This window comes from Tasmannia lanceolata, unplaced genomic scaffold (genome assembly GCF_043159265.1).
Source record: "Tasmannia lanceolata isolate RefF3 unplaced genomic scaffold, GAP_Taslan_0.1 ptg000048l, whole genome shotgun sequence".
Classification (NCBI taxonomy): domain Eukaryota; kingdom Viridiplantae; phylum Streptophyta; class Magnoliopsida; order Canellales; family Winteraceae; genus Tasmannia; species Tasmannia lanceolata.
Window position 1 is genome coordinate 5,192,844 of NW_027518725.1, and position 26,116 is coordinate 5,218,959.

Consider the following 26,116-nt stretch of genomic DNA (forward strand, 5'->3'; position numbering starts at 1 on the left):
TTATTTTGTTGGCCCACCCACATAGTCTATTTTTTACTGTTTAGTGTTTAGGCCTTAAGAATAAACAGTTAAAAACCGAATGGCGGGCACCCGAGGGCACCAACGCCCAACCCAGACCCACCCGCGGGTCACGGGTACGGGTTGGGTAAGGATATATTTTTTCCGCGGGTAATGAAATTGGTACCCGTACCCCTGCGGGCTGGGTGTACCCGCGGGTACGGGTCCCATTTTGCCAGGTCTAACTGCAGGGGGAGTGAAAATAATGTAAATTATCAAAGGTGAGTTCTACACTCCCTCAGCTACTGAAAAGCTATTCACTGATAACAGATAACCGTTTAATAAAGTGATAGTATCATTATCAAAACAAAGAGTGGCAGATATCATCTCCCTTGTCAGAATCCTAAAAATGTTTAGGAGAGTTGTGGGGAAAAGAACAAGTTCCATGAACAATCTTCAGTAGTACCACGAAACAAAACGAACAAAACAAAATCACTGGTCACCACAGTGAAGAATTCCCCATCTTGTAAAAGAAAATACCAGATCAAATACATGATTTACCACAGGAAAAAATGATTCCAAAATTTCATGATACCATGGTTATCACCAGCCAAGTATGATCCAGCTTAATCAGGATATATTTGCATTTTTCAAAGATTTACAAACAACCACTCCTGCCGATGTCCGCATGGGATGCACCCCAAGAACAGCTACACAAGAATCTGTAGTCTTGAGATGAGGCTGCACAGATTCCCAAATCTTTTTCTTCTGAACCTGTGGAATTCATAGTAAAACAATGCATCAGAATGATTGCAAGCCAGTAGCGAAAAGGGGTGCACATAAAAATTTCACACCCCCAAAAAAGGTAGTATCCAACATATCTCCCTTTCAATGTTTTTTTTTTGAAAGATAACAAAAATATATTAATAAAAAATGGGGACAAGATGTCCCATTACAGAATCAGATACAGTACTACAGCACCGAATCATACAAATGAGCCAAATCATTACAGCAATTCACCATTGCTTCAGAGGCATAGACACCCTCTTTAGCCAGTGCATCTGCCGAAGAGTTAGCCGTTCGCCTCCGATGAAATAATTGCGGGTGTATACGACGAACCTCGTCAATTATATTGTGAAACCTCCACGGGCCCCCACCATGATTCTTAGCCCAACCAATAGCGTTCGATGAATCCCCCTCTACAATCACTCAATCAGTGGACCTAAGTTATTCGAGTCATACCATCGAAGTCCAAAGAGCAGTCCTCTAACCTCGGCTTCGTTCGCATCGTATATCCCCGCAGGGCCAGAATACGACATTAGAGTTCTACCGTATGAATCCCGAATCAGTCCTCCAAAACCAGCAGGCCCGGGATTTCCTAATGAGCTGCCATCAAAATTTAACTTCAACCACCCCTCGCTTGGAGCAATCCAGTGAGTGATTAATTCGCGGGGTTTCTTTTCCAGCAGTACCTCCCTCCAGTTTCTAAGGCCACGCCAGTTGGGTATGAGAAATTTCCATTTGCCTTGGCCCAAGAGATGAGGGATAGTTTTCTTTCAAGAGCGATGTGTCTCCAGTGCCTCACTTTATCAGAAAATATTCTGTTGTTCCGTTCTCTCCAAATAGACCATATGATTGCTAGCGGTAAAGCCCTCCATAGTGATTCACCCAGACGATCTTTGAAAGCACACCCCCAATTGAGAATAACATCCGAAATATCATTCTGCATCACCCAGAGGATACCAAAAGATCGAAGCATTGCGTTCCATTTGCAATGCGCGTAGGAGCAGTGAATAAATAAATGATCAATCGTCTCTTCATCTGCACAACATAGGATGCATCTGCTAGCCAAGTGGAAAGAGCGCAGTTTTTAACGATCTCACGTGTTTATGCATTTGTATGAAACTGTCCATGCAAATGCTTTAATACTGGGTGGAATTGCCTGGCGCCATATGTTGTGGTGTCGGGAGACTGAAGCTTCTTCTTTGGTAAGTTGCGAAAAGAAGGATCGAACTGTAAATTTCACCCTCCGGGTCTGGATGCCACAAGATCCTGTCCTCTTCAAACGGCGAGAAATAACAGCCATCAAGGCTGCGAAGAAGGGCTATATAATTATTGATCTCCCCGTCTTTTAGATTCCTCCTCATTTTTACATCCCATACCAGTTTTCCATTATCGTTTCTTCTACTGTAATTGTCCGCCACCGACGCATACTGGTTAATTGCAATTCCAAATAGATCAGGGTATTTCTCCTTAAGACACATATCACCCAGCCAAACGTCCAACCAGAATCGAACATTAATACCTGTTCCAACTTTGAATCGAATCAAATGAACGAAGGCTTCCCGAGCCGTTTTAATGTTTGCAGTGCAAAATTGAACCCATGGAGGCCTTTCTAAGCAGTTACATGGTGAAATAACTGAATAAAAGATGGGGAGAAGGGAATGCAGCTAAGAAATGGGCAACTACAAAAAGAATTGCTTCCTTGTTACAAGACGCAACTACAGAGTTGATTTTCTCGTTAGCCATTTTCACATCAAGTTACTCTCAACTGACCGTGACACTGATACAATATCAACTTTCATCGAAATCTTTTGAAAACTTTAGGGAATGATTTCCTTGATTGTCTTTGGTCGGGGATGGTCCCCAACACGATAACTTGGCCTAAGGGGGAGTCGACTTGGGAGAGTCGATGATTGATTTGATGAGTTTTTAATAATGGGAAATTTTGGCGAGTCCTTCCCATGCATTATTTTTTGGAGAACTGCGTTTGATTTTCCAAAGAGTAAAAGGAGAATTTCCAAGTTCAAGGAATTCCAAAATTTACCATACAAATGCTATTTATGAAAAGGAATGCAACCATTTTGGTGTTAGAAAAATATAATAAAGTTCAAATAACCAGAAAAAAGGACCAGAAGTATGAAAGCCAAACCCAATACCTGATTAGGTGTAGCAGCATCTGCTTGGTTTCCCTTTTCCTCTTCTGAGCCAAACCAAATTCTTTCACCAGGGAATGAACCTTCAGGTGGCAATAAAAGCTCAACATTTTCATGTGATGCATCAGAAGCTGCCATAAGCATCCCATTCGACTTGACACCACGCATGTTCCTTGGCTTAAGATTAGCAAGGACAATTACCTTTTTGTCCTGTACGTGCGATATATTAGTACCAAATTAACCAAATGAACTATGATCCGTCCTTTTTAGCTCGAACAAGAATAATATAAATATAAAATGTAAGTCGGATAACTAATTCAAAATCATCATGCACTATATATCGACCACTTTCCATTTTCGACACTTGTCCAGCAGAAGAGAAGCACCAATTGGGTCTGTAGCAAACCCTTCGAAAAGGGGAAAAAAACCTAATTCAAGTGTAAAGGAGTTGATGTTTGCACTCCCTTGTTTGGGCGATGACACTCCTCATAGGCAGACAAGAACACCCCCATTAACCTGTTCTTGTTAAATGTAGCTGGTGGATTGAATCAGGGCCCAAGCCCTTCTAGTACTTCCTGCTGTTCAAGTTATTTTGTCTTTGTGAGGGCCCAAGCCCTTCCAGAATCCCTCGGGTGTTTCCATGGAGAGGCAGGATAGAAGTTTTGGAGAGATTCTCTCAACTGGAGAAAAGTCAAGAAAGGGGATATGTGAATGCGGGTATAAAATCGATGATTTGAAGGACGTATACCAGGATCTTATGATGGCTGGTTACTCTGTGAAGGAAACTTTGGAGTCTCTGAAGATATCCCGTGAATGCTGCAGAAAGAATTTAATACTGATAGTGAATGGAGTTAATGTTAATCTAAAACATTTAACTCCTTCGCCTACTGAAGTGGTGGAAATCGATGAAGGCGAATGGGAACAAAATAGAAAGAAAAACAGAAAGGAACATGTTAGAATACCTCCCCCCAGTAGGATGGAAAGGCGACCTGGGGATTGGTGCTGCAATAGATGTGGGTACCACAATTTTAGAAGAAGGAGGAACTGTAGATGGTGCGAGGAGGGGAAGCCTATTGATAAAGTTTTGAAAGCTCTTAACTCGGAGAATAGAGCAGCACATTCTCCTCGAGTACTCCATAGAAACATTGACAAAATAGTCAGGGGAGATAAGGGGCCGGTTGTGGTAAAGGAAGATGAAGTAAATACAACAAATCTCCTAAAATTATGGCCGGAATCTGGGAACACTGAAGTCCTCGATGAAGGCGGCATCCCAATGGTGAAAGTATCGGGCAATGAGGTCGAAGTGAGAAGTAAGCTTCTCAGATTATGCTTGATTGGGAGGATGAAAAAGGAAACTGGGTTTGTTGAAAAGTTATGGGAATGGGCGAAGTGGTTCTGGGACCTGCCTAATCTACCAAAACCTTTTGTACTGAATGTTAAGGAGATTTTGTTTGTTTTCGAATCCGAACACCAGGCCTCTTTGGTGTTTGGAAAAGGCGCTCAAGCTTTTGGCGAGTTCATTGCATCTTTGTCTCCGTGGCACCCTGCTTATCAGACGGGTGCTATAGCTATATGGATCCGTTTTTTTGGGATACCTCTACATGCCTGGGCCGCATCCACCATTGAAACTTTGGGTGGTTTGTTTGGTTCCGTCCTGGAAATCAAGACTGAGGGGAAGAACAGCCAGTGCATGGAGTACGCATCGGCTAAGGTTTTCACTTCAGAATGGAAAAACTTGAGATCTTATGTTCGCCTGAAGGTGGAAAATCGATGGTATACGATTGGGGTTGTAGGTGAGTTTGGGGAAGGCCTTTCTCTTGGAGCCAAGCATGTGGACACCTCCCTAGATCTGTTTCACTTGCAGGTAGGCGATAATAGAAGGGGCAAGCGAAATGCTAGCAATGGCGATTGGTGGGAAGTAGATTGTACGTTTCCGGAGAAAGAAAAAAAAATCTGAAATGTGCTGGCCGGAGAAACCATCGGAAAAATATCAACCACCGGCGAAATCTGCACCTAATGGGCTTCCATGGGTAAAGAGAAATGATCAGCCGTTGGATGAAGCAGCTAGGATCGAACGGCTTGATGACGCGTCTCGAAAAGGAAAGTCGATAGCACTCATCTCAAGGGAGAAATTGGATGATCGAGATCCACTCGTCCATTCAAATTTCAAAAAGGCTATGGACCTGGCGGATTACTCGGGGGGGGGGGGGGGGGAGGAGGAGCTATAGACAGCTGGGCTCAGGATATGCAGAGACGGACAAAGAGGTGCTAGCTGTCAATCAGATGGACGTACCGACACGTGTTACTCAAAGAGAAGAATCCTCTAAATACAGGCAATCGCTTGCAAAAAGCAACATAAATGATATTTATTATCGAGAAAAAGAAAAAAGAGGCGATATACACTGATGGGGATCAGGAGATTGCGACACGTGTTAGGCCACTGGTCATGGAAGATGAAAGATGTCATAATCAGGAGAAAGCTGGGGCGCAAGATAAGTATGTATCTCGCATGCATGTTAGATGGCGACAAATGGAGGGCGAAGATGATATTCTCTCAAGGGTAGGTCATTCAAACCAATCCAAATGGAAAATCAAACTCAAAAATACTGGTTTTAGTAATAGAAGGAAAATCTCTGGACTCAGATATGGGAAACCAAAAAAGTATAATGTTTCTGAAAACTCCCGATATAGCAGATTACTTAACAAATATTGGGAGGAATTTGTATCAAGGGTCAGGAGAATGGAAGGGGAAAAGTATGGTACCTCCCATAGCTTGTCGATCTCATCATCAAGGGACGAGATCAAACGGGAATATGAGAAATGGAGAAAACAAAAAGAAGCTGATCGGGATAAATTGGTGGTTTCCAATCATGACGCAAGGGTTGAACCCAGAAAAAAGGAAGAAATTTATGAAGGTCTCTGTGGGAGTACAAACTGGCGAGTCTAAAAAGGAGATTAATCCGATGGAGGGATTGGATTCAGTAATTGGGGTTCCGGATATCTTGGTGGTAAAGAAGGCAAGGAGAGAAGACGTAGACATGGAAACCTCGGAAGAGATGGAAGAAAAGGCTGCATGCATGAATCTAAATCCTGAGGGGGTACTTGATACGGAATCCTGTACTCGTAACATCGAGGGTGGAGCACAAACTCTTGCGGAGGGGAAACAAAAGAGGGATCTGGCATCGGCGTCAAATAGGGATGGGAAGATGGAGAAAGAGGCCTCGATTCAGGATGATCCGCTAAAATCTGACGAAGAAGACACGCTCGAGGTGGGGACGGGTGTGGACCTAGAGAAACAAAAGTATCCGAAGACACTCTGGTGATGGAATTGGACTGCATAATAAAATCCTGTTTACATAGCGTTCAAAATGAAGAGAAATCGCAGGCAACGAACGACAGCGAGGAAGAATTTGCTGCTAGGTCTTCGCTGGGCGATGAAATGGGCATTTTGTATAAGGAGGATGTGAATTCTACTAGGAGAATGTACATGGAGATTGAGGGTAGGGATCTGAAGGGGTGTAAAAAATCGACCAATTCTGGCAAAGGAAGAAAGGAAATCAGGGCTCTACAATAGGTTAGAGCCAAAGGTTTCTTTGGGCGCAACTACCGTTCTTCTAAATGAAGATTCTACTTTGGAATGTCAGGGGTTTGGGGTCGGAATGAAAGAAGCTGGCTGCGAAGGAAATCTGCCGAAGAAGGAAGCCGGACATATTTGCAATCATAGAACCAAAAATAAGTGGGGTGGGGGAGAATATAATCAATGGGATTTGGGGCAACAGTAACCGCCAGTGGTGTGCAAAAGATGCAGTAGGAACGGCAGGGGGGATTGTCGTTGTCTGGAAGGAATCTCAATTCACAATGGTACGACAATCGATCAGGGAGTATTCAATATCTCTAACTTTTTCTTCTCTCTCAAATGGTGCTGAATGGATGGCTACGGTGGTGTATGGGCCTGTAAGGGCTAGAAATCGTCATGCTTTCTGGCCGGAAATTCAATCCATTCGGGATGGATGGCCGGGGGCTTGGATCTTGGGAGGGGACTTCAACACGATTAGGTACCCCCACGAGAAAAACAAAATTGGGCGGATCACGCAAAGTATGCGGTGTCTCTCTGATCTGATCAATAAATGTGAGTTGATTGATCTACCCCTGGAGGTGCAAAGTTTACGTGGACAAATAATCAAGAATGATTAGTTCAATCTCGGATTGATCGTGTCTTGATCTCCAAAGAATGGGACGATGGTTATCGGAAGATTTATCAGCGAGCACTACCGCGACCCATATCTGATCATAACCCCATATTGCTGGCGCTGGGTGATGAGTCTAGTGGACCATACCCTTTCAGGATGGACATCTCTCTGTGAGAATTCAGAGTTTGACGGAAAAGTATCAGAATGGTGGCTCTCGGCTCATTCTGATGGATGGGCAGGTTTTGTCCTCTGCCAAAAACTCAAGGAAGTAAAAGGTAAAATCAAAGCATGGGCGGTTGTGGAGCGTGGACAAAAGCACTATCGCAAGGAGGAAGCTTTATCCGAGTTAGAGGGCCTAGAAAGAAAAGAGGAACTACATCCACTGGGGGAGGCAGATCAGCAATTGAGGATGAATTTAATGCTGGAATACGAAAACTTGGTTCGCAGGGAGGAAATTCAATGGCGATTGAAATCCCGTGCTATATGGCTTAATGTGGGGGACAAGAATTCAATTTTTTTTTCACAAAATGGCAAATTCAAGACGGTGGGCTAATACGATTAATTGTCTGATGATCGATGGTGTGTTAGTGGAAGACATGGATCGCATAAAAAATTGTATCCTGGATTTCTATAAAAACTTATATTCATCGAAGTATGTGTGGAGGCCGCGGTTGGGGGGTCTGTCTTTTAACAGAATTAATGAAGACAAACGGTGTTGGTTAGAAAGATTATTCTCGGTGGAGGAAATTGAAACATCCTTATATGCTTTAAAAAGGGATAAGGCGCCTGGACCGGACGGTTTTCCAATGGCATTTTATATCCGATACTGGGATTCCATTAAGGGGGAGGGGTATGCCGTTTCTTTAATGAATTTCATGAAAATGGAGTTATAAATAAAGGAGTAAATACTACCTGTATAACTCTTATTCCGAAGCGGGAGGGCGCAACCGAATTAAAAGACTTCCGGCCGATTAGTTTGGTTCACAGTCTTTATAAACTGCTAGCAAAGACTCTTGCTATGAGGTTCTGTAAGGTGATGGATATCGTAATATCTAAGTTCCAAGGTGCCTTTGTGAATAGAAGGCAAATATTCGACGGGGTGTTGATTGCTAATGAAGTTCTTGATTCCATTAAGAGAAATGGGGAGAGTGGTATTATTGCACGGGTGGATCTTGAGAAAGCCTATGATCATGTCGATTGGGAGATGTTGGACTTCGTATTGGAGAAGATGGGTTTTGGGGAGAAATGGAGGAGATGGATGAGATCTTGTGTTTCTACCGCCACATTTTCAATTCTTATAAATGGATCTCCTCATGGTTTCTTCAATAGTACCCGGGGCCTTAGACAAGGCGATCCCTTATCACCCTATTTGTTTATTGTTGTGGTGGAAGCTCTCAGCAAACTATTATCTCTGGCGGAAAGCAAAGGGGTCCTTAAGGGCTTATCGGCTAGTAAGAATTCTTTACCCATTACTCATCTGCAGTTTGCGGACGACACCTTAATTTTTCTTAAAGATGGGTTGACTAGCGTGGCAAACTTGAAGAGATTATTTCGCTAGTTTGAAATGGCATCTGGACTTAAAATCAATTTCTCCAAAAGTACAATAGCGGGCATCAATTTAGAGGAGGAAACTGTTGGGGGGTAACGCATACATTCTTGGCTGTGGAGTGAGTCAATTCCCCATCACTTACCTTGGTTTGCCACTTGGCTTTGGCATTCCTAAAATCGGGCTGTGGGATGTGGTTATTGAAAGAATTGAAAGGAAACTTGCCACATGGAAAAGGAAGTTTCTATCTCTCGGTGGTTGGATCACCCTTATAAAAGCTGCCCTAGCCAACATGCCGGTGTATTATATGTCATTATTCAAAATCCCAGCTAAAGTGGCTAATCGCATTGACAAAATTCAAAGAGACTTTCTATGGAAAGGAAGAGACGGGGAATCCAAGAAGCTCAAACACTTACTATCTTGGAAAAAGGTGTGTATGCCTAAGAAATGTGGTGGTCTTGGTATTGGAAGAATTCGATTGCGCAATAAATCTTTATTGGGGAAATGGCTATGGAGGTTTGGGGTTGAGAACGATGCCCTATGGCATAATATCATAGCGAGTAAATACGGGCGGGGGATTGGGAAGGTGGTGTGCCGTCGAGTAGAAAGGGATCCGGGGTGTGGCGCTCTATTCGCATCTCCCGGGATTCCTTCAAACCTCTAGTAAGATTCGGGCCGGGTAAGGGCAATGAAGTTCGCTTCTGGATTGACTTGTGGATAGGAGACTCTCCACTATCTGTTGCCTTCCCGAATATTTTTAAGGTGGCATCTAACAAGGAAGCAACAATCGCGGAATATGCTATCCGTGGTAAAGGCGGAGGGGTCTCTTTCTGGGACATCCGATTTTGTCGCAATCTAAAGGATGAAGAGGTTGAATCTTTCGCTGCTCTCCTCAACATCTTATCTAACTCTTATCTATCCCCGTATCAATCGGATAAGTGGCTATGGACACCCGACTCTGAAGGAAGTCTTACGGTAAAAAGTTTTTTTCTGAAATTAGTGGCGGCGGAAAGTCGGGACGGTAACTGGAAGCGTTTATGGCTGCCCTACATTCCCCTGAGGATTGTAGCTTTCGCTTGGTTGGTTGCGCATCGATGTATTAATACTTGTGATAGGCTTCAGAAGAGGAGTGTTCAGCTGGCGAGCAGGTGTGCACTATGCTGGAACAGTACCGAATCAATTGATCACTTGCTGCTGGTATGCCTCTACTCCTATGCTGTGTGGATGGGGGTTATCAGATTTTTCGGAATGAATTCGGTCATCATGAATAACATTTCAGAGACGCTTATGAACTGGACGGGAGTTTTCCATGGTTCCATTGGACACAGAATGTGTAATGCTAACCCGTTTGCAGTAGTATGGTTTATATGGAAAGAACGGAATAATAGAATTTTCAATGACCAGTGTAAGCTAGCCAGATCTCTATGCCTCTCTATCATCATTGCAGTACTCATATGGGTAACCTGTAAAGGGGAAGTACTTATTCTATTTCAAAGATATTGTGGAATGGGTACACAGTTTTGAGGGAGAAGAGGGCTGTGAACATGGTTTAAAATTTCGGTTTCGGTAACCGTTTCGGACATTCGGGAAACCGAAATTTCGACCGAAATTCCGAAATTTCGGTCGAAATTTGGTACTCCGGTTCGAAATTTCGGAAATTTTGTAACGTTTTTTTTTTTATTTTAAAAAATGCATTTTATTGAAATTTTGGACCGAAATGGCCGAAATTTGGTAAATGGCGAAATATTTAATTTCGCCAAATACCGGTTTCGGTCCCCACGAAAATCCGAAATTTCGGATTTCGGTCGAAATTTTAAACCATGGCCGTGGAGACTGTCAAACCGAATTGGGTGGCACCGCCGGAGGGCACTTTTAAATTCAACTTCGATGGGAGCCTGATGGGAAACCCAGGCTAGTGGGAATCGGGGGTGTAATTCGTGATTTCACCGAAAATATCAGGATGACATTCTCAGGGCCGGCAGGGGTCTGCGATGCGAACGAGGCGGAGGCTAGAGCATTATTATTCGGGCTTCGTTGGTTCCTTAATCATAATTTGGGGCCCCTTATTGTGGAAGGTGATTCAACCAACGTCATTGCCTGGGCGGCAAATAAATGTATTGGCCCTTGGCGGCTAGCAAAGGTGATTCATGAGATACGGGATCTCATTATCTCATCGAAGGCATATAGCTAATACGGTAGCTGATCTTTTGGCGAAGGAAGGAGTGGGCTTATCAGTTGTGAATGTTGTATTTAATGCTCCTGGAGCGGGACTCCAGTGACCCATTGTATTACACGGGGACGTCTTGTCCCCCCTATATGTAATCATCTTATATGGGAATAAATAAATTGTTATCTTTAAAAAAAAAATCATGCACTATATATCGTAGAAACATAACCAAATGAACTAAGACCACTCTTTTTAACTCAAACACTAATAATACAAATGTAATAAATGATAATAAATTAAAACCTTTGCATACAATTTTCTTAAAAGACCTTTTGTATGATTCATGTTTAATGTAATTCAATACTATAAATTGACCAAATAAAAAGGCGACCTAAATGTCAAAGCCTGGGAGCCAATTAAATCATAGACCATTGAAAACATTAGTTGATGATCAACATCTGCACTCTTTCAATCTCTTCGTTAACATATTTTTTGTAATGCATGAATTCAATATATGCCTTGAATATGCAAGGTGTAAGCAAAGTTAAGGGCATTAGCGAGGGAGGAAGCTATCCCATCGAACTCTATGATCTCAAAGACTACTGAGCCAGCTGATAGTGGAAGGTGATTCAGCCAATGCAGTAAGCTGGGCATCAAGCAAATCTAAGGGTCCTTGGAGGATCCAAGGTTTGATTGCGGAAATCTTAGACCTTATGACTCTATTGAAGCCGAAGATAAGCATCGAAGGAGATCTGCAAATGAGGCGGCAGACTCTTTGGCTAAGGAGGGGGTTCTGCGGGGATCTATACTGATTGTATCATTATCTAATCCCCCTCTTTAAAAGTATCTTGTAAAAGGTCTTCGGAAAGTTTTTATGTAATGTAAGTCGTGGGACAACTTGTCCCTGACTAATCCTATTGAAATTAATGAAATATCAATTTTTAAAAAAAAATGATCTCAAAGACTACTGATATCCCACACAATAATACATTGTTCAAATGTGAAGTAGTGATGGTCAAGAGGTTAGGGGCAAGTAGGGTCCTCAATCCTACCAGTGAGGTGGCAACCATTGTTGAGGTAATAGATATGGGAACAATTGGGGGTCATGGTGGAGATCTGAGCCTTAAAATTTTGCATGGGTAAGCCGAAAAGATGTTATGTCAGCAGAGCCACATTGGAGCATCAAGGAGAGGGAGAATGTAAGGATAGGGAAGACATTAATTTTTGAAAAGGAGTCAATAGAGCATTGGATAGCAATACTAACTTTCTGAAAGGGTATCTAAAAAACAATCCAGGCAAAAAGGATGTTAGTCTTTGAGGTTAAGACGAAGGACATGCATGATATGGCTCCATCCCAAGAAGCAAACTTAAGTGTCTCGTGAATCCAATCCCTCCATGTCGAGACTCAGAACAGTGTGATCTATGAGGAAGAACAAGAGGCAGACTCAGAGTGCGCCCTCATGACCCATGAATCGACTCCTCAATCGATGTAGAGTGTGGCTATTTGGACGACTCCCAATGTGATCCAGTGCATGAGAGCATTGCCTTTTTCTAGTGGAGAATCGCATTCAGGTATAGAAACATTGAGTTGAGCCTCACGGAATTAATTGTTTGAGACTATAAGAAAGACCCATCCCCTTTTGTTAGTGTAAAAGTTGGAGGGGAAAATGGACAGACACTGTTTCTGCCCATTTTTTCTCTCCACAAATGGCAGGGTTAGGATGATCCTAAAGGGCTGATTTTTGGTACACACCCTATCCATGGAAGGGCCTTCCAAATGAATGCTTTGGATTACCCCAAAAATGTGGTCCCCACTATGGTTTGTGCAGCCATGCACAGATAGCTTATCTGTGCAGCTGCACATACTTCATTTCCTCCCTCTATCTCTCTCTCTCTCTCTCTCTCTCTCTCTCTATATATATATATATATATATATATATATATATATATATATATATATATATATACATGGTTTAAAATTTCGGTTTCGGTAACCGTTTCGGACCCCACCGAAAACCGAAATTTGGTAATTTGGTTCGAAATTTTGGACCGAAATTTTGTAACACTTTAAAAAAAAAAATAATAATGGCATTTAAACGAAATTTCAGACCGAAATTACCGAAATAAATTGCGAAAAATGAAATTTCGGAAAATTTTGGTTTTGGTCCCCACCGAAATTTAAAACCGTGTGTGTATATATATATATATTGAAGTCATGGATCTCTATATTACTGAATGAGCTGATTAACATGCCTTTGGTGTTGAAGATAAAGCCCACAATAACTTATCTTTAAGTTTAAGTAGTCTTTAATGTGTCAATGGATAGGGTCCATCATTGGATGGCCCTAGGGCCTCTTGGTACTATTTTAATGTGTAATATATATATAAGTCGTGGATGTAGATAATGTTAGAAAGTTTGAAAAACCTCGAGCAAAATCGCTACACGTAGCGGAAGAATAAACCGTGTAGAACAAAAATTTTGCTCTAACCCAGGATTCATAGGGACTAATTGATTTTATGGTGATTTAATGAACATAAATATAAACCAAATACCTTTAGTTGCTGTAGAGAAGAAAATGTTCGCTTGATCTACTCCTCGAAAATCCGCCGACGATCTAATCGACGAGAAACCGCAAGTTAAATCGATGGATTCCTTTTGTTGCACAAAGGAACTTGTGTACAACTCTTTGTTCACTTTATAATCTGATCTAAATCAGATTATAATGTGAGAATAATTGTTTAGAATAATAGAGCTTGGTTGGATGATTGTCTTTAACCTTGAAAAGACAAAACTAGTTGATGGAATTGAGAGAGAAGAACAAGAGAAGGACTTTGGGGTGTTTCTACCAATTTCAAGCACATGGAATTATGGGAGGGCTCTAAAAAAAACTCCAGCAATTTGTCTTGTATTTATAGAGTTTTCAATTGCCTTTTGCACAATTCAAAGTTTCTAGAGAAATCCAAAAAACTAAGGAACTACTCAAAATTGGAAGCTCCAATTGGGAAACAAGACACACCCAATTGGGAAACAAGACACAGTGGGCGTGCCTTGCTGCCAAAGCAACCTTGGGTGGCCTCATGTGGTTCTCTTGTTTCCAATTTTGTTCTGTTCTTTGTTTCCTTCTTTCTCTCATTCCATTTTCACTACATGTGTTGCTTTAATTTGTTAAAACAAATCAAGCAATAATATTTCAAATATTATTTGAAATTCAAATTGATAATGGCACACCACATCGGGCGTGTGGACATGGGTCCCACTCAAATTCGTCCCATGTGGGTTCCACTTATCCAATTTAAATCCTCTTACATTTTCCATTTAATTCTCAATGAAATTAATGCAATCCAATCCTGTCCAATAGGATTAAAGCTCCAATTATAATTTATGTTATTCCCAAAATACCCTTATATTTAATACTTAACATTTTGGTATTCCCAATGTATCCCATAGTGCATATACACTATATACATTGTGTATATCCTTTCAATGCATCCAATGCCACGAAACTAGTTCGTGTAAGCAACTAAATAAATGCGGGACCTCCAATAGATTATAATGGGTCAATCGAGTAGTGAGTAGGATCGTAGCAGGGATTTAACGGTAGATCTTGCAGAACCCACAAGTGGGCCCCACTGCGATTATTGCTCCGTAGTTAACGCTAAAATCACATTGAGTCAGTGGCCTCCATCGAGACGTAACCCTAAAGATAACCATCAAATCATCATACACCTAATCCCATCAAATGTGCAAGTCCTTCCTCCAAGTCCACATCTATCAAGTTGAGTCCTATGGGGAGTGGACATTAACTAAGGTTGCCAAGGCGGGAATCGAAAGCGGGATTCGATTCGGGATTCGAAAGCGGGAATCGAAGGCTCCTGGGATGGTGGGAAGCGGGAATCGTGGGTTTGCCAGAGAGTCGACGGGGATTCGTCGGGGATTCGCTGGGGATTCGTGGGGGATTCGCCGGGGATTCGCTGAGAGTCGTGGGGAGTTGGGATTCGCTGGGGATTCGCAGGGAATCGCCTGGGAATCGGGGTTCCTATAAAGTGGGAATCGGGGTTTTCATTAATTGGGAATCGGGGTTCCCAAAATTTGGAATCGGGATTCCCCAGAATCGGGGATTCGAATCGAATCACGGTTCGGATTCGCGATTCGGGGATTCGCGAATCCCCAACTCTGGGTACGAATCCTGCTTCTCTGACATTAACTACCCCCTGGCTCACTCATGGTATACTTTTCAGTCAAGCAGTGTCTGCCCGCAAATGCATTTGCTAAAACCATTTCAAAAGAAAACTTATTTTGTGAAATCCTTTTGATAAACATTTTATCAAATCCACCAGGCCAGGTATTTTTCTAGGCCTACTGCTCTGACCAAAACCGTAGATGTTATCCTATTAAATAGGTGGAGAATTCCTTGTCGGGTATCACTATTGACCTCGAAGGTTTGTCCAACACTTTAGTACTACCCTCTGGCGACTCTAATAAGAACCACGGTTAGATAGACAAAAAAAGAGAGACTCTCTAACAGACCAATATGACCCCTCAGGTCAAAGGACATGTAAAAGGTCCTGTCTGGTAGAATAGCTCAACTATCTCCTGTCCACAAGCTATTCTACTGTGATCTTGTTCAGTACGCAATCTCATTGTCGTATCCATTCTATCTTGCTTAGGGTCCACTACCCAAGTGATTGAGATAAGTCACTCCACATCTAGAGCATGTAGGCAAGATAGATGCTAGTTGTGTACAGGAGGAGGTGTCCAACCTCAATCTCGACTAGGAACTACTAAGGTCTGCAAAGAACCGGAATCCCATATCTCCTTGCTCCCTAGGATCTGTGAATCCATGAGCATGGGTTTCCTACTTTGCTACCTAAGGACAAATACGTGTCAATAACAAGTAACATATCACACTTATTTAACTTTTAATACCCATAAATGTCATGAAAAAGAAACTTTCATCGATTAACATGCGGAATATACTGGGTTTTAGGGCACTTCAACAGATAGTGGAGAGACTACACCATACAAATTCTTCTCCTCTCTTTTCTTCTCCATGCTTCTTATCATTTCTTTGACATCTTCTCTCCGTACTTTCTTCTTACATTTATGAGAGTGCATTTACAACAGAAGACCACTCTCATTTTTCCTTTTGGATTACTCCATTAGATCTGATCTTGCATTTTCTCCTCTTTGAAGACCGCTTTTATTCTTTTCTTATGTCTTCTTCTTAGCTAATAATGTATTAGGGTAGTTTAGACATTACTTATAGTAGTTAGGGGTATTGTAGTCATTGTACATTGTTGCCCTAGTTTGGGCCTATATATACATCATATTCATGAGGAGCTCCCTAGTGGAGACTCTCCATCCTTCACTCCTCTTCTTCTTCATCTCTTTCTAACCCTAATCTCATTTCTAACATGGTATCAGAGCCAATGGGCTGATCCTTCAAGAAGAAAAGAAGAAGAGTCTATCTCCCTGTATGCCATCATCTCTTTCTCTCGTATCTCGTTTTCCTCTCTTTATCTTCCTATAGTTTCTCCTCAAATCTTCCCTAAGATCTCTCTCCCCTAATTTCTCTCTCATATTTCTCTGTTTTTGTTTCAAACTCCTAAAATGTCTCATGGTATTTTTCTATGCCATCGTTTCTCTCACGGGAAACTCATTTTCCTCGTCCGTATCTACTCTCTCTTTCTCTTGTTTGAGTTGCCGTATGGATTGTTGTCTTCTTTTCCTTCATCCTCATCTTTGTTTTTCTCCATCTATATTTATTGTGTTTGTCTTTTGTCTTCCTCTCCAAGGTGCCCACCAAGTGCTTGATAAAATGTCTCAAAGAGATTTTGTGCCTTGAAAGCCTTCTTTTTGTTTCAAGTTGACGGCCTTCGGCCTCAACTTGAGGGGGAGTGTTGTCTTGTATTGTTTCTTGTGGTCTCTTATTTTTTGTGTTGAAGTCATCTCTTTCTTTACATTGTCTTCTATGTACTGATTTCTATGCCTTTTATGTGTTATTTAAGGCTCACACCAAGTGTTTGCTCAAATGTCTAAGAGAAGTGTAGTGCCTTGTTTCTCTTCATTTCTTTGTCTTATTCGGCACACACCAAATGTTCGATGAAATGCCCGGGAGAGGTGTGGTGCCTTGTTTTTCTTCGTTTTTCGTTGCAAGTTAAAGGTATTTGACGGGGAGTGTTGTCATATTTTCTTAGAGTAATTCATTTCTCTCGATGTTGTCTTTTTCTTCGTATTGTCTTCTTGGGGGAGTGTTGTTGTGTTCTCCTTATGTTATTTGTCTTGTTATCTTCTCTTATTGTTGTCTTCTCTTGTTAATGTCTTGTGTTGTCTTGTTGTATCCGGGCTCATGTAGTCTCGCCTGAGGGGGAGTATTGTTGGTGATTATGTTCTTTGTCTATTTCGTCATGTGTCTTCTCTTTATGTCCTTCGTCTTTGTTCTCCCTTCTATGGCTTGTTCTTCATCTCATTGTCAGTCTTTTTCGTATTGCGGGTTTCTTCTTCTTCTCGGCTTTATGCCCTATCCCCTCTTTTCCGGGAGATGGCTTCCATATCCATCGTTGGTCAGCTCTCTTACAGGAGACGGTCTTTTTCCGTCGACCACCCTTTTTTGGGCGATGGTGTCCCCATCGTTGGTCGGCTCCTTTTCAGGCGACCTTGTCTCCAAACGATGGTGTCTCCATCGTTGGTTAGTTATCTTCTCCTTCCTTTTCTTCCTATCTTCAGGCGACGATGTTCATGCCGTCGACCTATTCTCCAGACGATGGTGTCCCCATCATTGGTTGGTTTATCTTTTCGCTCCTTTTCTTCTTGTCTTTAGGGGACGATGTTCATGCTGTGACTTTGTTTCCAGATGATGGTTTCCCCATCGTTGGTTGTTTATCTTCTCTATCTCTTCTTCTCTCCTGGCGACGGTTTCCACGTCGACCTTGTCTCCGATGGTTTTCCCATCGGTAGTTATCTTCTATTGGCATGATGCTGCTTAGTTGTGTTCCTGCTCGTGGTGCTTCGTCGTTGCTCATGTGCGCACATTTGGTGTGCCTTTTTGCTCGATGGATCGTTGCTATTCCCCTACTGGGGTGCACGGTTTGATCCTTCGTGGCTCTAGAATTATTTGCCGGGTTCTCATTTAGGGGGAGACCCGGTTGTGACTGCTCTTGCCGTAGTGCTATTTCAGGGGGAGCTGTTCATTTTGGGTAGCTGCTGATCTCAACGACCGTACTCTCATGGTGGCTGTTATCTTTTGTTATGCTTTCCTTATGTATTCACCACACCAGCTTGAGGAGTGTTAATGTATGAGATTATGTACTCTTTGTTATTTTTAGTTTGTTATAGTTTTCTTTGTACCAAGCTGGAGTTCCATAGCATATATGCTCCAGCTTGAGTGGGAGTGTTGAATAATGTATTAGGGTAGTTTAGACATTACTTGTAGTAGTTAGGGGTATTGTAGTCATTGTACATTGTTGCCCTAGTTTGGGCCTCTATATAAATCATATTCATGAGGAGCTCCCTAGTGGAGACTCCATCCTTCACTCCTCTTCTTCTTCATCTCTTTCTAACCCTAATCTCATTTCTAACAAAATATATATAGATATATATATTGAAGTCGTGGATGTAGATAGTCGATAGACTACACCATACAAATTCTTCTCTTCTCTGTTTTCTTCTCCTTGTTTCTTATCATTTCTCTAACTTCTTCTCTTCGTACTTTCTTCTTACATTTATAAGAATGCATTTACAACAGGAGACCATTCTCATCTTTCCTTTTGGATTATTCCATTAGATCTGATCTTGCATTTTCTCCTCCTTAAAGACCGCATTTATTCTTTTCTTATGTCTTCTTCTTAGCTTTTACGATGAAGAAGATCTAAAAATACCTAGATCTACTCTTTAGACCTTTAGATCTAGCCTTACAAATCAAGAGGAAAACTTCAAATCTTTTCATTCATCCATATCATAACATAGCTTCCTTGAAAAGTGCCATAGGGCTTAAAATATAACAGAACTAGAAAGTTCTAAAACCCTAAAGAAAACGTAATACTTTTTTGGACCAAAATACCCTCTTGCTTCCTACTTAAAAATCCCGTAATACACATATGGGGCCTCTATAAAAGAACTTAAACTATTTTGATATAAAAAGACTCCAATACCCCTACTATAACTTAAATGACTTAAAAGACACCTAAAACACACTTTAAAAAATAAAATATGGCCCTACGATGGTCCCCATCAATGAGCCCTACGACTTTTCCCTTTTTGACACCCCATCCCACCATCTTCCTTTTTTAAGTGCTAAGCTAGGATCGAACCCACAACCTCAAGGTTGAGAAACAACGCCACAACCATTGAGCCACAGGCAAAACGGAGGGAGAAGCGTGATAGGGATGGAACTGCATGATGTTTCTATGGTTGAGAAAAAAAATTTAATGGATATTTTAGGGGTTTTGCGTAGAAGATGGGTAAAAAATAATGCAAGGTGAGATTAATGTAGGTTTTTGGTTCCTAGGAAGGCGGTTTATATGAAAAAACCAAAAAAATATATGAAAGAGATAGATAGAAAGGTTGGAATCTCACCAACTAAAACCTAAGGTATCACGCCAAGGGGTTCCTAGGCATCACACCTTAGGGAAGATTAAGGCATCTCACCTTTGCAAGAGTAGACATCACATCCACACAAGAGGAAAACTTCAAATCTTTTCATTCATCCGTAGCATAAAATAGCTTCCTTGAAAAGTGCCATAGGGCTTACAATATGTAAGACAAAAAGAAGAGAAGTAGAAAGTTCTAAAATCCTAAAGAAAACGTAATACTTTTTTGGACCAAAATACCCTCTTGCTTTCTACTTAAAAATCCCGTAATACATATGTGGGGCCTCTTTAAAACATACAGAATTCAAAGAACTTAAACTATTTTGATATAAAAAGACTCTAATACCCCTACTATAACTTAAAGGACTTAAAAGACACCTAAAACACGCTTAGAAAATTAAAATATGGCCCTACGATTGTCCCCATCAATGAGCCCTACGACTTTTCCCTTTTTGACACCCCATCCCACCATCTTCGTTTTTTTTTAAGTGATAAGCTAGGATCGAACTCGCGACCTCAAGGTTGAGAAACATCGCCTCAACCATTGAACTACAGGCCGAACCCACCCCACCCCGACCCCCTTCCCCAACACCACCACCATCTTCCATTCATGCAAACCCAACATCCACCCTCCTCTTAATTCTCTGTGGGCCCCATTACATTTGGTTAAGTTTCCTCTTAAAGGGGCATCAAAATGACTCCCTAAGTAAATCAAATGACATGGATTATGGACTGATAACTTGGACTTTGAGTAGACTTTTATGGAATATTTGAGCTGGTGTGCTAATGCATGGACTGTTGTGTACTGTTTGGGCCACTGTCTCACTAGGTAGACTTTGTGGACAGCATTAAATCGTCCTATAGACTGTTTGTGCTGTTATGTACGCCTATTGACTGTTGTGGAATGAATCAAATCAACTTGTGGACTATTGGGATTGCTTCACACAATAATTGTAGACTGTTGAACAAGGTTTTAAATTTCGACCGAAATCTGAAATTTCGGTCGAGACCGAAACCGAAATTGGGGTAAGTCGAAACGTTACAAAATTTCGGGCCGAAATTTAAGGAATATCTCTAAAAAATCTGAATTTTATTTGTTATTTAATATTATCCCGAAATTTCAGCCGAAATTACCGAAATTTCGTACGGGATAAAATATTACTTTTTCCCTATTTCGACGGATTTCGAACGAAATTTCGGTTTCGGTGAGGACCGAAACGCATTCCGAAACCGAAATTTAAAACCTTGCTGTTGAGCTGTGTCTGGCACGTAAACTAATTCTCTTGTGGGCCATATTGGGTCTTTTGTGGTCTGCTGTTCTGTCGTGTATGTGCCGCTACGGAACTTGTGCCGGTTGAGAAATGTTTTTTGGACATTGTGTGGATTGCCTATTGTAGAGGGCGAGCCTTGGCGCAACGGTATGGTTGCTCCATCGTGTGACATGGTGGTCACAGGTTTGAGTCATAGAAACAGCCGCTCTGCAAATCAGGGGTAAGGTTTGAGTCATAGAAACAACCTCTCTGCAAATCAGGAGTAAGGCTGCGTATATCTAGCCCTCCCCAAAACCCGCAATGGCGGGAGCCTCGTGCACTGGGCTGCCCTGTGGATTGCCTATTGTGTTCTGTTAACTACGCAAGGCTTTGTTGATTCCATCCACAGTTGTTGTGTGTTGTCTCACTTACCTTTCTGTAACTTTTTACTATGGCCGAAACAAAACCCTCGGTCATGAAGTTGCCATCCCTTTCAGTGACTTCTGTTGGAATCAATGTGCCTAAATTACCTATTATGGATCCAATCCGTCAAAGTTGCCTTGGGTGCTTCAGAAATTTGAAGTTTCTAAAAGAAAACAGCCCACCTAAATCTGACCCTACGTACGATGATTGGGTACGAACGAATCATCCAATTATGACATGGTTGTGGCATTCTATGAAAGCAAAAATGAGCGCCTATGGTTGATGGAATTGTTGTAAACAAACTCAATCCTTTCTAAAAGAGTGTCCCATCCTTTGATGTTATCTCCTAACAAACATCACAATAGAATTCCTAGACTACAATGTACCACTTCAGTTTATCCGTTTGTTTGCGGATAAAATGCACTTGAGTCTTCTAGCTTAATACCCATCATCTTCCACAATGTTTTCTAGAAATAGCTCAAGAATTTGACATCACAATCGGACTTGAACCAACCCTAATCAATTTTGAGACTTTCAATTTATGATAATACCATTCTAAATTTGTGATAGTCATATTATTTTCCTCTAAATCGTGGAAAGAAAAATAATAGAATCCCATTAGAAATATTTTTCTTGCAATCCAAACAGAGCCTAAGACAAAAGATATTGAAGTAGAACAACATAGTTAGCAGGAATGCAAAGGTACCTGGAGATGGTCTAGAGGGATGTATGTGACGAGGCCGCTACAAATGGTGCGAGGTTGGGGCTCCCCAACATCTACCTCTTCAACGTAGAGGGAATCTGCTTCGGGATGCCTCCACGCTCTAACAATGCATCCAACCCGAATGTCCAAACCATCGGCCGCTTCCTTGATTGGATCGGACGAAGCAGAGATGCTGCTGCTAGTTTCTGTGTAGAATAGTAATTGGAGGTGGGGCTTCTTATCATTGATGAGAGGGCGTGGAGGCAAAGACAGGCTCCAACAATGCACCTGATGATGGGAGGAGTGGGCAAAGGAGGAGAGTGTTGGACGACCCCTCCTCCTCAAGTAAAAGCACGACAAGCTGCGGAGGAGGACGGTTGCCATCCCCATCCACCGGTGTTTCTTAGTTGGGCCTTCTTGGATAAATTTACCCCATTTATCGTTTGTGGCTTCCACAATAACAAGTGAATAGGAATTAGGTAGGCCCCACTTGTACTTATTCTCACAACTAGTTCTCTTTCTTTTCTCTTTGAGCACAAACTCTTGATGGGGCCCAATAATGAATGGTCTTGATCTTTGAGGAGGTGGACATCATAAAAAGTGTCTTTGTTTTTTTTTAACAAAATACAACTTGGGCAACTGATTCGAAGATCCACACTGTGTTGGTATTTTAATACAAAAGTAGCCCATGTTGGTATTTTTCAAAGTTCTTTTGTTTATAAAAAGAAGCCACTTTGGTTTTGGAAAATAGTTGCTCACTTCCTTCACAAAAAAGCGAATAGTCCCGTATTGGAAAGTGGAGAAAAGCTTCGTATGTTTATATAGCTTTTCGTTTCTTTAGTTTTGTGAATGAGAAGAGGAGAAATGGGGCCTTCGCGCATGAGCCACCAAGTGGACCCGGTGGGCTTTTGGCTATACCACACGCGCGCCGCCCGGCTCGGCCTACCGCGCGTGTGAGTCAAGATTTTTCCTTACCTAGATTTTAATTTTTGTTTCTGTTCGTTTAACTTCCCTTTACATTCGCTGTTATTGTTTAAGTAAGCCGGCGTACTTGGGTAACCCGGCTTACTTGAACGTCAATTAACTGGGTAAACAACGCCGCCGTTATTTCCTGAATAATGACTGTTGGGATGCGACTAAGGGTGTCAATTTTGGCTCGGGCTCGGAAGCTCACTCGAGCTCGGCTCGAAAAAAGCTCGGCTCGAATCCTTAACGAGCCGAGCCAAGCCGGCTGGCCAAGCTCGTTAAATATATATATTATATATTAATATATACACTAAAAGGGTTATCTATGGAGTGAAAGGGGGAGGCAAAATATGTCACTTCTTTTTTGGAACCCCATTTGTTACTTGGACCACCCCCCGTAGTGTAAAAAGAGTAGTAAAAAAAATACTAGATAGGGCTGTCCAGGGAAGATGAGGAGGGGTGTGAAATTAATATAATTCGAGCTCGATAAGGCTCGCGAGCCTGGTTCGAGCCCGAGCCGAGCTTTTGAGCTTAACGAGTCGAGCCGAGCCTGGCCAAGCTCGGCTCGGCTCGGCTCGTTTACACCCCTAGATCGACCTTTGGCATCTGTAACGTCTTTCGAACGGCTCTTTTTCTTAATGGGTGTCTTTACTCCATTAAAGGGTGAGTTGAACGGACATGATTTGGTTTATAAAAGAGGAAGTTCTCTGGTATTTTATATACACAACGAAATAATACGAAACTACTGTTTTCTTTTTGCTTTCTCTATTTTAATGTAAACAGAGATTTCATTCTTCTTCTTTTAATTAGGTCGTCAAATTCCCTTTCCAAAGAAAAACACCTCATCAAAAAATTCAATGGGTTGAGAGAGTTATGGTCTCTTTACCCTAAAAAGTATTAAATCGTAATTTTGAGATAATAGAGGGGGTTATTTAATAAAACATCAATAACTCTCTCATTTTAAGTGCCAAAGTAGTGAAATTTCTACCATTCGGAGATCGTCAAATTCTCTTTCCACAGGAAATAACCTCATAAAAAAATTCAATAGGTTGAGAGAGTTATGGTCTCTTTACCCGAAACAATATTAAACTGTATTTTTGAGATAATATTGCGAGATATTCATAAAACATCAATAACTCCCTCATTTTAAGTGCCAAAGTAGTGAAATTTCTACCATTCGGAGGTTGTCAAATTCTCTTTCCACAGAAAAAAACCTCATCAAAAAATTTAATAGGTTGATAGAGTTATGGTCTCTTTACCCTAAACAGTATTAAACTGTAATTTTGAGATAACATAGGGAGTTATTTAATAAAACATTAATAACACCCTCATTTTAAGTGTCAAAGTGGTGAAATTTCTACCATTTGGAGGTCGTCAAATTTTCTTTCCACAGAAAATAACCTCATCAAAAAATTCAGCAGGTTGAGAGAGTTATAGTCTCTTTAGCCTAAACAATATTAAACTGTATTTTTGAGATAATATTGTGAGATATTAATAAAACATCAATAACTCTCTCATTTTAAGTGCCAAAGTGGTGAAATTTCTACCACTCGAAGGTCGTCAAATTCTCTTTCCACAGAAAAAAACATCATCAAAAAATTCAATAGGTTGAGAGAGTTATGGTCTCTTTACGCTAAACAATATTAAACCGTAACTTAGAGATAATATGGAGAATTATTTGATAAAACATCAATAACTCTCTCATTTTAAGTGCTAAAGTGGTGAAATTTCTACCATTCAGAGGTCGTCAAATTCTCTTTTCACAAAAAAAACCTCATCAAAAAATTTAATCGCTTGAGAGAGTTATGGTTTCTTTACCCTAAACAATATTAAACTGTAATTTTGAGATAATATAAGGAGTTATTTAATAAAACATCAATTACTCTCTCATTTTAAGTACCAAAGTGGTGAAATTTCTACCATTCGGAGGTCGTCAAATTTTCTTTCCACAGAGAAAAACCTCATCAAAAAATTCAATAGGTTGAGAGAGTTATGGTCTCTTTACGCTAAACAATATTAAACCGTAATTTTGACATAATATAGAGACTTATTTGATAAAACATCAATAACTCTGTCAGTTTAAGTGCCAAAGTGGTGAAATTTCTACCATTCGGAGGTCGTCAAATTCTCTTTCCACAGAAAAAAATCTTATAAAAAATTCATTGTGTTGAGAAAGTTATGGTCTCTTTACCCTAGACAGTATTAAAATGTAATTTTGAAATAATATAGGGAGTTATTTGATAAAACAACAATAACTCTCTCATTTTAAGTGCCAAAGTGGTGAAATTTCTACCATTCGGAGGTCGTCAAATTCTCTTTTCACAGAAAAAACCTCATCAAAAAAATTCAATGGGTTGAGAGAGTTATGGTCTCTTTACCCTAAACAATATTAAACAGCAATTTTGAGATAATATTGTGAGTTATTTGAAAAAACATCAATAACTCTCTCATTTTATGTGCTAAAGTGGTGAAATTTCTACCATTCGGAGGTACGGAATTAGGGCGCTAATTATCAGAAATTACGGATCACTAGCGCTGTGGGACCCGATCCCATGAGAGGGGTGGGGCGCGAGTCGCCATGCTCTCTCTTGGTCTCTCGTACCCACGCGATTGGCGTGTGCTTTTTTATTATTGATTTTAATTCATCTTTTATGTGAACTTGGGATCACTAAGGCAATCCGAATTCCACACAAAAGAGTGTGACAGAGTCGCCACCTAGATGTGAGATCTAGGACCCATAATTAACCAGAAATCTAGACTCGTTACCTGGTTACAAGAATGGAAGGTATGGAGAGTTACCACCACATGCACCATTCCTGCCTGATAATCGGTTTTCAATTCCAAAAAGTTAACTCTTTTGAATTTCTTTTAAATGGCTCATTTAACTCTATATTAATGTGCAAACTATGTGACATGCATCCCATGATCTAATTTCAAAGTAAATCCTAAATGTGTATCTTGATTTCCTAATTTGTTTGAATTCAATCTAAGTGAAAGTTCTCCTAAAATGCTAATTTGAAGGAAATCCTACATATTTTAATTAAGAATTTATAAGAAAAGTAATATACAAAACCCCACCATTTGTGTGGAGCCGACTTGTGATTGGTATGCCATCAAGCATCCAAGCTGCCTACGTACCCAAGCCTCACTGGGATCAGAGTTGACGTAGTTCGGTGCACCTGAACTAAGCTACTTATGCCTAACTCATCTATGACACCGATCTAGACTGGATTGACTGTTTCAACAGTTTTAAGAGAAATTATTTAATTCAAGTTGAAGATTTTATTATCCTGGGACTTCATCTAAGATGCTATATGGTCCTATCTAAGTGCAAGACATCCCTTTGACT

The 26,116-nt window shown here is 41.0% G+C and overlaps 1 protein-coding gene across 1 annotated transcript; it reads right to left on the bottom strand.

The window, feature by feature from the left end:
* Positions 1-334: 334 nt before the first annotated feature.
* On the bottom strand, positions 335-22,250 carry LOC143864402 (Nucleic acid-binding, OB-fold-like protein). Its single transcript, XM_077375336.1, has 3 exons — positions 21,805-22,250; positions 2,937-3,143; positions 335-771 (listed from the first exon to the last, which is right to left on the bottom strand). Exons 1-3 carry the CDS (start codon positions 22,189-22,191, stop codon positions 628-630), a joined length of 738 nt encoding a protein of 245 aa, XP_077231451.1. The 5' UTR covers positions 22,192-22,250; the 3' UTR covers positions 335-627.
* Between the last annotated feature and the right edge of the window lie 3,866 nt (positions 22,251-26,116).